General features: G+C 33.1%; 2 protein-coding genes across 3 annotated transcripts; both read left to right on the forward strand.

Moving 5' to 3' along the window:
* On the forward strand, positions 1-7198 carry LOC106769241. 2 transcript variants are annotated; one of them, XM_014654772.2, is made up of 15 exons: positions 1-316; positions 551-626; positions 1612-1771; positions 1857-2114; positions 2313-2487; positions 4419-4480; positions 4573-4736; positions 4876-4973; positions 5286-5344; positions 5430-5564; positions 5653-5906; positions 6007-6166; positions 6351-6426; positions 6526-6576; positions 6760-7198. In XM_014654772.2, the coding sequence occupies exons 2-15, from the start codon at positions 565-567 to the stop codon at positions 6972-6974; spliced, it is 1929 nt and encodes a 642-aa protein (XP_014510258.1). In that variant the 5' UTR covers positions 1-316; positions 551-564; the 3' UTR covers positions 6975-7198. The 2 variants fall into 2 exon arrangements, with proteins under 2 accessions (XP_014510258.1, XP_022639415.1); XM_022783694.1 differs by lacking the exon at positions 1-316 and adding an exon at positions 354-387.
* Positions 7199-10696: 3498 nt separating this feature from the next.
* Positions 10697-12132, forward strand: LOC106766944 (60S acidic ribosomal protein P3). The gene is made up of 2 exons (XM_014651739.2): positions 10697-10968; positions 11745-12132. Exons 1-2 carry the CDS (start codon positions 10771-10773, stop codon positions 11904-11906), a joined length of 360 nt encoding a protein of 119 aa, XP_014507225.1. The 5' UTR covers positions 10697-10770; the 3' UTR covers positions 11907-12132.
* The last annotated feature ends 1916 nt before the right edge of the window (positions 12133-14048 follow it).

Here is a 14048-nt window from a genome sequence, read left to right on the forward strand (position 1 = left end):
ACTTTCTTAAAAATTCTACCTTTTGCCTCTTTCTTCCCTTAACCATTGTTATCTCCAATTTCCCTTCCAACACTGCAAATTTCGTGCACATTTTAATCACCGAAATCGCTCCTTGGCCATCCTCGCCGACATGTATACAGATCTGAATTTTCGAATGAATTGCAATATTAGATTTAGAAGTGGCAGATACGTTTACTTCTCTGCAATTGGGATCGTGCGCGTATAGCGTAACGTGAAAGTGTGAGGGTTAAACATAAACAGGGTAGCGACAAACCAAAATGCGTTTCCTTTCGAAGAAATCCACCACTGTATTCAAGTAAAACAGATAAACGTCACCGCTATTACGTTGCTTTCAATGCCATCATGATATGATTGTGCATCATGCATGTATATGGTTCCCAACGCATCGACGCATTATCATTATTTTATTATGTTATATTTACTTTTATATTTATTTTTTAGAAATTCATTTATTACTGTAAATATCGTCCTGTGAAGTTGGATATTTGTAAGTATTTAACTGTGGTGGGAACATTGTCTGGTGGAGCAGATGTGCTTGCAGTGATGAAGTGCTTCTCTCTGTGCTTGGTCTCCTTTTGGGTTCTCCTTCCTCTCTGTTTGCTAAGGTACGCAACCATGGAATCTTATGCTTCTCTTACTATTATGAATTTCACTTCTTTATGGTAATTTTTTACATTGTTAAGATATGCTTGATTGGTAATTAATTTCCTTGTTGAATCTAGAACCTGTTAATGTTCTGTTTTATTCACATTGCCATTGCATGCTTCTGGAGGTTGTCAAAATGGCTTATTCACGCTGGTTTCTTGGTGGATCTGTGCACAGAAATTTACCTCATGAGTGAACAGTGATAGTGATTTAGAGAGTATTCAAGCTTTTTCCACTGTTTTTTTGGATTTATCAAGTTGAATGTGTGGTTTTGTGCCTCTCCTGCTGTCGATTAATCTAAAACTCAACTAAGATTTTTTATGTTTTCTGTCTGTTTGGATGTGTAAATTCTCTCACTCTACAAGTAAAACATAAACATTCGCTCTCGAGCTAAAACTAATGATAAACGAAAACTTTATTGTATTCGGGGCACTGTTGTCGTTTATTCCCCAAATCATATCAACACAAAAAGGTAGAGGGCTCTCTCACATTTGGGGTGGATTTGGTATTGCTGGGTGCTTTTCAGAAGCTGGTTTTATCCTCTGCTATAAATGTACTATTTGGTAGCAAAATGTCAAAAGCTGTTTACAAAAAAAGTTCGTATTAAATATAACCTTTAAAATCGGAACATAATGCCTCTTTTGACTAAGGTCCTTGAGGTCAAACTTGGGATGACCATGTTCATTTGGAGAATTAATCTCGAAACTCTGCATAGATTCAATTAGAGCAGTGTGTGCAGTGACTTTTAAACCTTATAAGCAAACTTCTGTTTTTTTGACCAAATTAATTGCAGAAAATATAGATTGAAAGTTTATTAAATTAAAACCAAAGCTGTTCAATCACATTCCTTAATCTTTTGAGACTCTGTTCTGTCGATAATTGTCAGATAGTTAACAAAAAAAGTATGAAAAGAAATAACATATGTATCTGAGCGTGTCGTTTCAGTGTGTCATCCCAAAATATACCTGAGAGTGGCAAACAGCAAGCTAGCCTCCCACCAAGAGGTTGGAATTCTTATGATTCCTTTTGCTGGACAATTTCTGAAGATGAATTCTTACAAAGTGCTGAAATAGTTTCTCAACGTCTCAAGGCTCATGGATATGAGGTAGGGATACTGCAAAGAAGAATAACTTGTGGACGATTTGACTGTGTTAACAATTAGACTGATTTCTTTTCATCAACTCTTGAAGTTTGTCGTGGTAGATTACCTCTGGTATAGGAAGAAAGTCAAAGGTGCCTATCCCGATTCTCTTGGATTTGACGTGATTGATGAATGGGGAAGGATGCTCCCAGACCCAGGAAGGTGGCCTTCTTCCACAGGTGGGAAGGGTTTCAAGGAAGTAGCTGATAAAGTACATAGTTTGGGTTTGAAGTTTGGGATTCATGTTATGAGAGGGATAAGCACTCAAGCTGTCAATGCAAACACCCCTATCTTAGATACAACAAAGGTGTGCATTGCATTTCTGCTATGACTTCAACATTTTTTTTCTTTATCTCTGTATTAGAAATTTGTAGTTATGGATGCCTAAATCATGTATTTATTAAAAAAAAGGTACAAAACGACCAGCAGAATATGGAAACCTTTTTTTTTTACTTAATTGAAAGTTCTTGTTGACCTTTGATTTCCTCCTTTTGCAATTTCCTAGGGAACTGCATATCAAGAATCTGATCGAGTTTGGCGTGCAAAAGACATAGCAATCCCAGAAAAGGCTTGTGCATGGATGCCTCACGGTTTCATGAGCGTAAATACCAAGTTAGCAGCTGGGAGAGCTTTTTTGAAATCTCTGTATGAGCAGTATGCCGCATGGGGTGTTGATCTAGGTACCCGAATTACTCATTTGTAATATGCTTATTATGAACAATCATCACTTGCATCATGTCACGCAACAATCATAATGAATTTAAATAATGTTTTGCACTATCTTCACCTTAGTTTCGTTAGTGAAATAGTTGTAATGTTCTTCTATAGGTAGACATAGCTGACAGAATTGTTATTTTTGTGGTCTAAAAACTTCAAGTAATTTATCATATGAAGAAGCTTCTATTTTTACTAAAGATAATATGAACATTGTCCACTTCCGCGGGCCACTAGATAAAAAGCCAGTAGGATGCAAATGGATTTATAGTCTATAGTATAAATTTGATGGCACATTAGACCCGTACAAAGCAAGGTCAGTTGCAAAGGATATACTCATACTTATGGTGTTGATTACTAGGAAACATTTGTTCTAGTGGCAAAGATGAATATGGTTAGAATCATTCTCTCGTTGGCAGCTTATTCTGGTTGCGAATTGCAACAATTTGATATGAAAAATCCTTTCCTGCATGGGTATTTAGAGGAAGAAGTATAAATGGAAATTCCTCCAAGTTTTGGGTCTATCAAAGGAAGGAATAAAACGTGCAAATTGAAGAAAGCTTTGTATTTTGTATGGGCTCAAGCAGTCAACTCATGCTTAGTTTGGTGGACTCATTCAGGCTATGATCTCCATGGGTTCTTGACAAAGCCAAGATGACCATACCCGGTTCATTAAGCATTCCCAGAAGGTAAACTTACACTACTCTTAGTTTATATGGATGATATGGTTGTTGCAAGAGATGATGAACATGAGAAATAAATCTTGAAAGAAAAACTTGGTGTCCAATTTGAAATGAAGGATTTAGGAAAATTGAAGTACTTCTTGGGATAGAAGTAGCTTACTCGAAAAAAAGGCATCTTTATCTGTCAAAGAAAGTATGTTATTGGTAGTCTGAAAGAAACGGGTATGATTGATTGCAAGACCACCAAAGTTTCTATAGAATAAAAGCATAGAATTGGGACTGATGAAGTCAGTTCTATGGTAAATAAAGGCTAATATCATCGACTTGTTGTGAAGCTCATCTACTTAGCTCACACTAGACCGGACATAGCTTATGTTGTGAGTGTTGTTAGTCAGTTCATACATGATCCAAGAGAGAGAAATTTACAGGCTGTAAACAAGTTCCTTCAATATTTAAAGACGAGTCTAGGAAGGGGATTACTATTTAAGAGGAAAGAAAAATTAAAAATGGAATTGTATATTGATGTAGATTATATAGGGTCTGTCATAGATACAAAATGCACTTCAGGATATTACATGTTCTTGGGTGGAAATTTGGTGACTTGGAGAAGAAACAAAATGTTGCAAGGTCTAGTGTAAAAGCTGAATTTCGAGCTATGACACAAGGGGTGTATAAATTGTTATGGATGATAATTATCCTAAATGATCTTAAAGTGGCATGTGAAGAACCTATGATCCTTTATTGTGATAATAAGTCAACTATTAGCATTGCTCACAATCTAGCCCAGGACTAAACACTTAGAGATAGATCAACACTTTATTAAAGAGAAACTAGATAGTGACCTTATCACTACTTTCTACATCCCATGTGGACCTTAGTTAGCACACCTATTCACAGAAGGTCTTCCCACTTAGCGATTTCATGATCTCACATGCAAGCTGGGAATGATAGATATAGGAGTTGATGATGTTTCAATTCAATTAACAAAAATAAGAATCTTCATTTTTTCAAATTAATCCTTTCAAGTGCATCCATACTCCTTCATGTGCTCATTCAGGACTTATGGTGGGGAAAAAAATGCAATAGAAATAACATGGTAGACTCTTAATTGTGTAGGTTTTAATTTTCATTATGATCTGTGAGTGTGTGTATGTGTGTGTGTGTAAGCCTGTGTTTTGGCACCAGTGCTGATAGATTTTCTGCTGTTCTTGCAGTGAAACATGACTGTGTGTTTGGTGATGACTTGGAATTAAATGAAATAAGCTATGTGTCAGAGGTATTCTGCAGTTTCTGATTCTCATATGAATAGATGTTGAGAATATTTTGCCCGCATCTTTTAGCAAACTTATATGCGATACATCATTCCAGGTTCTCAGTGAGCTTAATCGCCCTATTGTGTATTCTCTCTCTCCTGGAACCAGTGTGACACCAGCAATGGCCAAGAGTGTCAGTGGACTAGTCAACATGTATCGAATAACCGGCGATGACTGGGATTCTTGGCCAGATGTCCAGGCTCATTTTGACGTAACAAGGTGGTTAAGTTGTTCATATATCTGTTTTTAGATATTTTAATCAGTCCTCGCAGTATGTTGCAGTCAAGCTAATTCTCCGAGTACATTCTGTTATTCCATCGCCATATTGCATAACTTAGTTCATTTAATTGTGAACCAGGGATTTTTCTACAGCTAATATGATAGGAGGAAAAGGTTTAAAGGGAAATTCCTGGCCTGATTTGGACATGCTACCATTTGGGTGGCTAACTGATGCAGGTAAAGGAGACTGAGATGCTACTTTTTTATTTGCCCATTATGAATGTCATGACCATCATACTTTGGTTATTTCTTATCAGTATATATTTATAGATCCATTTACTGCATTTATCTATTCTTTATTTGTGTAAATTAGAAACTCCGGGCAGTGTGAAGCATTCTCTGCAGATATTCCTATTCTAATATACCACGAAGAGTTCTATAGAGAAATTAAAAGATGTTACACTTGTGCATCCTAGATAATTGTCATGAGCTTGACTTATTGGAATATGGATTATGGAATTATTTCTTTTGCCCCTATTTTACATGTAGGTTCAAATAATGGTCCACACAGGTTTAGTAGGCTCAATCTAGAAGAAAAAAGGACGCAGGTATTGATAAAAAATGTATATCTGAATTGTTTTCCTTTATAATATTCATTGTGATATACTGAATGAACCTATACTTATTTGACAGATGACTTTGTGGTCTTTGGCGAAGTCTCCCCTTATGTATGGAGGGGATATGCGGAAGATCGATTCCATCACATACCAACTTATAACAAATCCTACCCTGCTAGAGATTAATTCCTTCAGCTCAAATAATATGGAGGCATGTGAGCCATCTAATTTTTTTTGGAAAAATAGGCACGTCAGGCATACAACTTATCACGAATCATTTGACTTTACTGCAATGACAGTTTCCTTATATCACAAGCTCAAATAACTTGAAGCACGCTGGAGGGAAAAAGCAAAGACCGAAGCAAGGAACAAAGACATCATCGTACACACATTCATTAGGTTTGACTGGCTGTAGCGAATCAAAGGCGAGTGGTTGGTCTTTTGAAAGTCATAGCCATAACCAATATCTTCAAACAATCTGCTGGAAAAAGGGTGCAGAAAACCAGCACCAACCTCCATTCTGCGTAAACAAGAGAGAACTTGAACTCAGATTGTAATCATGCTTTATCTTTCTCTTTTCCATTTATCCAACTTCCATGTAAACATCTGTATTGCTGTTAACAACAGAAATTGTTACTTTGGCATTGATACAGAGATGGTGAGACTATGTATCAACAGGACTACCGAGGGAAACACCAACTGGTTGCTACTGACAGAATGAAATTTTGCTTAGACGGTTCTCCAAAACGAAAGGTTACTTCTAAAGAGTCCAAGAGAGGAACATTTTCTCCATGCAGATGGGATTCTAATCAGGTATGTCATATTCCATATTTCATGTGCAAGAGTTGCATGTTGCTCTTAATCTTTAAAAGGTTTAGGTGATGTAACCTTATCAACTTGCCTCATTATTCTTTTTACCCCTTTTGAGTATCATATTTCTTAGACAATTTGTATTTTATTGATTCCAATGAAAACTGATTCATCTGGTCTTGTACAGATCTGGGAACTGCACTCAAATGGGACCATGGTAAATAGTTACTCCGGTCTTTGTGCAACAGTAAAGTTTGTTGAAGGTGAAATTTTGTAGACACTCACCACATTTTGCAACTAATTTCATTTCCTCTCTTTCTTNTGTATTTGTCACTCATAAAGCAAATTGGTCACTCCTGCAGCTGAGGCTAATGCTGGTGGGATTCGCTCTTGGATTGCAACAGGAAGAAAAGGTCTCTACTTTCTAACAAACACTCTGGAGGATGTCAAGAATTTTCTTCTTTTCTGCAACTGCATAGCATCAGAATTGAAAAGAAAATGCTTATTTCTTTTAATCATGAGTACCATTTAAGAAGTTAAATAGTAAATTCTGATATAAACTGTTTTACAACTCTGAATGTTTTGTCTGTATTCAGGGGAAATCTACCTTGCTTTCTTCAATCTAAGCGATGAGAAAACCGAGATATATGCAAAGACATCATATCTGGGGAAGGTTCTTCCTGACAAAAGGATCGATTCATGCAAGGGGAAGGAAGTGTGGAGTGGAAAGAACGTAATCACAACACAAGGGACGATATCAATGGACGTGGAAATCCATGGATGTGCACTATTTGTTCTAAACTGCAACTAGTCCTTCTTCCAATTATTTAAAAACAGAAAAACAAAACATCACCTCATTGTTCAGTCTTTTTTCCACTCTATTTATTTCTTGTTTGGCTTGAAGTTAGGTAAAAGCTTGTGATAGACAAACTCTAAAACAACACAGTTTAATTCTTTCTCTTGAAGCAAAATTTCTCTTTGTAACACTACTCAACTTTAGTTAATGAAAACAGCATTTTTATGTGTTTAAGAACATTTTGCTCGAACTAGCTCGAACAAGATAGCAGAATTTCTCTAAATACTTGAGAAATTCTGAGAACTTTTCCCTTTTTATTTGTTTTGTTTACTTCCTATTTTACAACTAGTTTGGGATTTTCTTTTTCTGGTTTTGTTTTTTAATTGTGTAAAGTTAAATAATATATTAATATATAATTATTTTATTAAAAAAATAGCAGAAACATAAATATATGTCAGTTTTGGCAACAAGGGAGTGCATAAACATAAATAAACATAAGGTATAATATTAGTTATAATTGTTTATTAAGTGTATGGATATGAAGTAATAATATAATTTGTGTATATTTGTTATTTAAAGAAATCATATAAGTATTATTTGAATTCATGTTTGTTAATTTGAATTTTAGACATATGATTGTGCAATTGAATGGCTAGTGTAAATAACAACGAGAGAGTGAATTGATTTTTGTTCGTAAATTGTGTTTTTAATATTTTTTTTATAATTTAATTTTTATAATAATAAATTAGAACAATTGTAAAGAGAGCAAGGAAGAGAGGAAATTGAACATTTTATATTAGTTTAAATTATAAGAATCAATATCTAGTTGTTATTTTCAAATGAAAATTAATGATCTACATTAAGAAAATCAACAAATTGTTACAATCACATAAAAAAACAAGTTTAAGGTTTAGAACATTTCTCTTGTTACTTCAAAAGATGATACTCACTTCTCCTGAAAGTCATAAAGGATGAACACCTCCTTTGAATGTTTCATAAAGGATGATCACCTCCTTTGAATCTTCACAAAAGATGAACACGTTTTTTGAATCTTCACAAAGGATGACGTGTTTCACTTAGTAACAAAAACAACACTCAATTACAATCCTAATGAAAGTTCTCGTTCTATGCAAACACTAGGTTTTCAAAGCCTTAACACAATAGTTAGTTAAACCTTATAACACACCTATCATAGCACACAAGCAGATTTTCGTATTTTTGTACGTTAGAATGAGAGTCTTAAATCAATATATAAAGATCTCACTTAATGATACCTCCAAAAATCTATTATCCATTATTTAACACATGATAACCGATTATCCACTATTGGTAAACGATTATGCATTTAATGAATGCATAATGGTAAAAAACATGTCTAAAAACTCCAACAGCTACTCGTGCTAATCAATTATTGTAAGTCATAATCGATTATGGATAATCGATTATCATTAGTTGGTAATCGATTATTTCAGAGACAAAAATGAGTTTTTAGTTATCTTTAAAAACCTCTATGTGATAATCGATTATCTTAAGTATTAATCGACTATTCATAGTTTTTCTGACTCCAAAACAAAATTTAAAGCGTACAATACATTGAAATAAGGATAAATAATAGTCTATAAATAAAACTACTAAACTATAAAAGCTTTAACACAAAACAAGTCTTCATGAAGGTTTTCTTGCAATTTGACCACTTGAGACTTGAGTTTGAAACATCATCAAAACTTCTAAGCTTCATCTTTATATTAATAATGTAAAGATTGGTTTACTGTAAGACCTTTAAAAGTCGAGTATTAGATGTGGTAGAGTGTTTTAAATAATGATACTCTATTACTTTATTTCAAAAATATCGATAATATAAATAAAATTTTTCAATAAGGAGTTTCATTATCTAAGAAACTTTATGTCTCTAAAACTTCTTTAAAATTTCTTTTATTTTCTCTCTATAAATTCTAACTCCCTACTTATCTATTGAGAGATAGAGACCACCTAAGGGTTTCTTGAGATAAGATCTTCATTTCTAGCCGATACATTTAAGTTGATTTCTATCATTTCTCCTTAAATTTTGGTGTCCTTGCATGTAGGGTTTTCTTCACCCTTTTGGGGTCTGAGTCTTCTCTAAGACTCTTTGTGGGTCAGTGGTACTGAAGGTATACTTTGATCAAACTGTCATGAATTGTAGAGATCTTGGAGCTTAGGAGGAATTTTAGAGTTCTTAGAACCGTTAAAGCGTCAATCAGATAAGGAAAACTAATTTATTTGGTTTGGATTTTGTATGCATATGATATTTGATGTTTATATGATGATTGATTTGTGAAATCTGATTAAATAGTAAAATTTGATATGTTGGGTACTTGAATATGATGTGGTGTTGAATTGAAATTGAAAATTTATGCATTTTGGTGTGTAGTTGGTTTGTCAATATGAGAGTTGTTTATTGTGAATTTGTGAACGTAGATTTAATAAAGTTATCTAAAATATATTTATTATTTTTCATCATACAAAAATATATTAAAATAAGAATAAAAGATATAAAACATAAAACTATACCAAACTTAAGATAAAAAAAAATATAATTTATAAACCTTTTATTGTTTCAGTCGTTTTTCTAACTTACAAGTAAATGTAAAAGCTACAACAAAACTTATTTAAAACTGATTTATAGCAAACACATACATTTTTTATTTTAAATTTTAAAATATTTTCCAAAATACCATGTTTTTGTTATTAAATCAACGTTATCAATTTAAGAATCCAAACGGAAACAATTAAATTAAAAATATCATTATACCTCATAATCAAATTTAAAATAAATACATAAAATAAAAATTTGTTTATGGTTTTTCTTATTAAAGTAAAATTAAATGTATGCTGTCTAAAAACAATATAAGAATGTATAACCTCTTTCACTTATTTTTTAGAAAAATGATTAATGGATAAATTGATCAATACGTGAGATATATTGAAATAAATAACAAAAGAATATATAAAATTATATGATATATGATAAGATAGAAAGAGATGAAAAATAAATAAATACAATATGTGTATATAAAATAAATATGAATGTGTATCATTGTTTTTGTTTTCTCTTAAATAAAGAAATCTACCGATATTTCAAGCATATGATAAGTTCATTATCACTTTTTTACTCATGCTCAAATATTACCTCTGCATCTTTTAAGTGCTCAATATATGTATCTTGTGTTGATGTGAATCTATAAAAAAAAAAAATTAAAAAATTAAAAAATAAAGGTAAGCAACATTTTAATATTAATCATCATTCTCCAAATAAAAGTAATGTTCAAATACATTATTCTCCAAATACAAATTTAATATTCTAACATTAATTGTACTCATCACAAAAGCCACACACACAAAAAACTAAAAAATAAAATAAAAAAATCCTAAATTATTTTATTTCATTAAATATTTAAATAGTTCGAGAGTAATGTTAATTTTCTGTAAAACTTTAATGTTGTATTAGAATAAAAAAATTCACAACTTTTGAAGTGTTTAAATCGATCTCATTTAATCAATTATTAAATAAAAGGTATTATGTGAGTAAATTTGGTTAGTTTTGGATGTTATTAACATAATAAAAAATTAAGGATTAAAATTTCATATAACTATGAGATTTACAAATATTGTTATAATATTGGAGTGGGCTAAATGGGCTTTTCACGTGCACGGCATTAGGGTTCCAAAACCTCACTGGTACATAAGCGATTTCTCTCACACAAATTGCCGTCACTGCAATTTGCTCTTTGCGAGTCTTTAGTTTCGAATTAGGGTTTCGCACAGAGTAGCCATGGGAGTCTTCACATTTATCGTACGCAACTCCGGCGGCGAATGGACAGCCAAACAACATTCCGGCGACCTCGAGTCCTCCGCCGACTCCTCCTACGAACTCCAACGGAAGCTCGTCCAAGCCGCTCTCGCCGTTGACTCCTCCGGCGGCGTTCAGTCCTCTTACTCTCCTGTTTCCCCTTCCTCTGCCATATTTCAGGTACATCCTTAAGATCTCTCACGATTTCGGCTTTTTGATTCGGAAGCGAAACTTTACGTTTACATTTGCTCTGCCTTTATCTTTTCCTTTTAAAATTTCTTACCTCTATTTAATAATTTATTTACTGATTTTAATTGGATTTGCTAGATTCCGTATTGTATTGTAACGTGTGTTATTGTATAGCTTGCTTCGAAATGATGGATAGGTTTTTGTCATGCTATTTTCTTTTCTGTGAAGAATGCTGGTTCATTTCTTTTGTCTGAGATTTTGCTGAGGAATGAATAGTTTGACTGTATCTGTTCGCTTTATGAAGCTTCATCGTTATTCATTTCTAAAAGGATAAATTGCGCGCTTGTATTTTTCGTTGATAGAACATGGATGCAATTCTTCAATTGAAATTGGAGTTCAAATTAACAGTCAGTGTGGATCCATTATGCAAGAAATTATCATGCATATTATGGAAGTGGATTTCTGAGACCATGTTTGTACTAGCTTTTGTATTAAAAATGCTTTCAACATGGAAACTTATGAAGAAAATTGATTTTTCCATGTTCCATATTTTAAAAATAAAAAAATAGAGAAAGTATGAGAAAGTATGTACAATTAAACAATAGTATCAAATGCACTTATGCACCTCCATCTAAGTTGGTTGACCAATACACATGCTATTGGTGATAGATGGTGATGGTTTTTCTGCTTTGATGCATTATCCTTTGGATTCAAGCATTTCGTGGTGGGTCACAGATGAGGTTATTTTTATTGATTGTTTTGTTCAGGTAATAGTGGGTGGTGCAGTATTCGTTGGAGGTGGTGCGGTTGCAGCTGCACCCGCCGGAGGTGCTGCCCCAGCTGCTGATGCTGCCCCGGCCGCTGAGAAGAAGGAAGAAAAGGTGGAGGAAGAGTCCGATGAGGATATGGGTTTGGGTCTCTTTGATTAGAGTTCTGTTTTTTGAGTTTTGATGGAAGAATTGTTTTAGTTTTTAATCCTATAAATTATATTTGTGTATTGCCTTTCGCTAGTTAATGCTACATTCAACTCCATCAGATAGAGTTTTTGTTTTTCTGTGATGTGACCTAAATCGTTCATCTGTATCGGGTTTTGCTAATTATTTCCTTTTAAAAAATGCTCGCTCTTAAATTTAATAGAGTTCTACGTTTCCTTCATACATTTTTCTGCCATTTAATGATTTATTTTCTTAACTGGCTCTGGCGTGATTTGTTTGCAACGAGTGATAAAGTATGTTAGCAAAACTTTTGATTTCTTGGTGTATCTTACTAATTTTAAAAATGATTGTTTTAACTTTTTGTGAAAGTGACTTTTATATTATTTGAAAATTTTCTGAAAGAAATTTTAAAACGGGATTTTTATAATAACGTTTTTAGAATTATAAAATGCAATTTAAAACAGGATTTTCAGAATGTATCGTATTGTTCGGAATCTTCTGGAATCAGCTTTTTCAACACATAAAATGTGTTTAAGAAAAAGCTTTTTGGAACTAATTTTTTTCCATAATACATTTTTTCTCTTCATCCTGTATTGTTCTCTCATCTTTCTCTGCGGTGGTAGTGACAAGATAGTAAGATTCATGTAGTTTGTCAAAAGTCATAGGTTAGGATAAACAGACCACGACATTATTATAGACAAAAAGTATATTAATTACGATTGAGTTTAAAACATTGTAATTTTTCTAAAGTTCTTTAAAATTAATTTATTTTTATAATATTATTAGCTTATTTAATTAAGTTTTAAACTTAATCTATTTTTTTATCTAGGTGATTAGTTGTCATTTGGTTTTATTATCTTACTTATTTACGTTTTAAATATCAAGTCTTTTAGTTAATATTAAATTACATTATAGATAATTTAAAATAAAATGACAAAGTGGCTTTTATTATTCCTAATATTATCTTATTTCTATATTGCCATCATTCCTTACTATATAATATATTTTAGGGTTAAATATGCTTTTAGTTCTTGAAGTTTTACTAATTTTTGGTTTTAGTCCCTGCATGAAACATTGATGGCATTTCATCCTCTTAATATGAAAACTCGTATTTTTAGTCCCTAAAAACAGACACTGTGATGTGGCTAACGGTACAGCCACGTATTCTTCCACATCATTGACCATTGCTTGTTCTCCTCCACTTTCTCTCTCTAAAACCTCAAGTTCTCTCTCTAACGCCCTCTCACTTCTCTCTCTCTCATTTGCAACTGATTTTGCAGATCCAACTTTCCTAGATTCTCCCATTTTGCAGATCACACTGCTCTCTCTCTCATCGCCGTGAGGAGTATTCATTAACTGATTAAGGCAATCAATGAGCACCTAATTGAGGCAATCAATGAGCACCTAATTGAGGCAACTGATAAAGATTTACAGAAACTTCCCAATACCTGCTAAAGGATACAGGTTTAGGATAATGTGTAGGTGAGGAGTATTCATTAGCTTCAATCTACCATGAGAATGGTTGTCAATGACTTTAAAATCCACAAATGTAGGCCTAGCTTGTGTGCTTATCTGCTTTAGACATGCAGAGAAGATAAAAACGCCACAAACCATCGAAAACATCACAACTGCTGCCCTTAGCAACATCGGTGATCTCTTTGGAGGCTTCATAACGAGAATTTCCTGCAACCAAATACGCGGAAAAAGTTAATAAAATGCAAATAACAACAACTTTCATTGCTAGAGTCAAGTAGGTAAATTGATGGAACCTCCCCTTCTCTCAAAATACCAGAAGAACATAAATGGAAAAGAACACTGGATATTCTCAAAATGGTGCCCAGTCCACTACCATCCAGATGTAACTTTTCCAAAAAAATAAGATATTATTCTTGACTTTGTTAGGATTATAGTAATTAAAAGAAAATAACCAAAAACATATCAACAATGAAAACTTCAGAGGCATAAAGCATTAGTCTCTGTAACGCATGAACCAAAAAAAAAAATCCAGCAAGACAAGTCCCTGACACAGCACAACAGATGCACGTTTTGCTAAAAAATAATAAACATACACGTTAAAGTATAATGAACACCCAAATCCAGATAATAACCCAGAAACCTATAAAGGAGCTTAAAGTG

Source organism: Vigna radiata, chromosome 7 (assembly GCF_000741045.1).
Source record: "Vigna radiata var. radiata cultivar VC1973A chromosome 7, Vradiata_ver6, whole genome shotgun sequence".
Classification (NCBI taxonomy): Eukaryota; Viridiplantae; Streptophyta; class Magnoliopsida; order Fabales; family Fabaceae; genus Vigna; species Vigna radiata.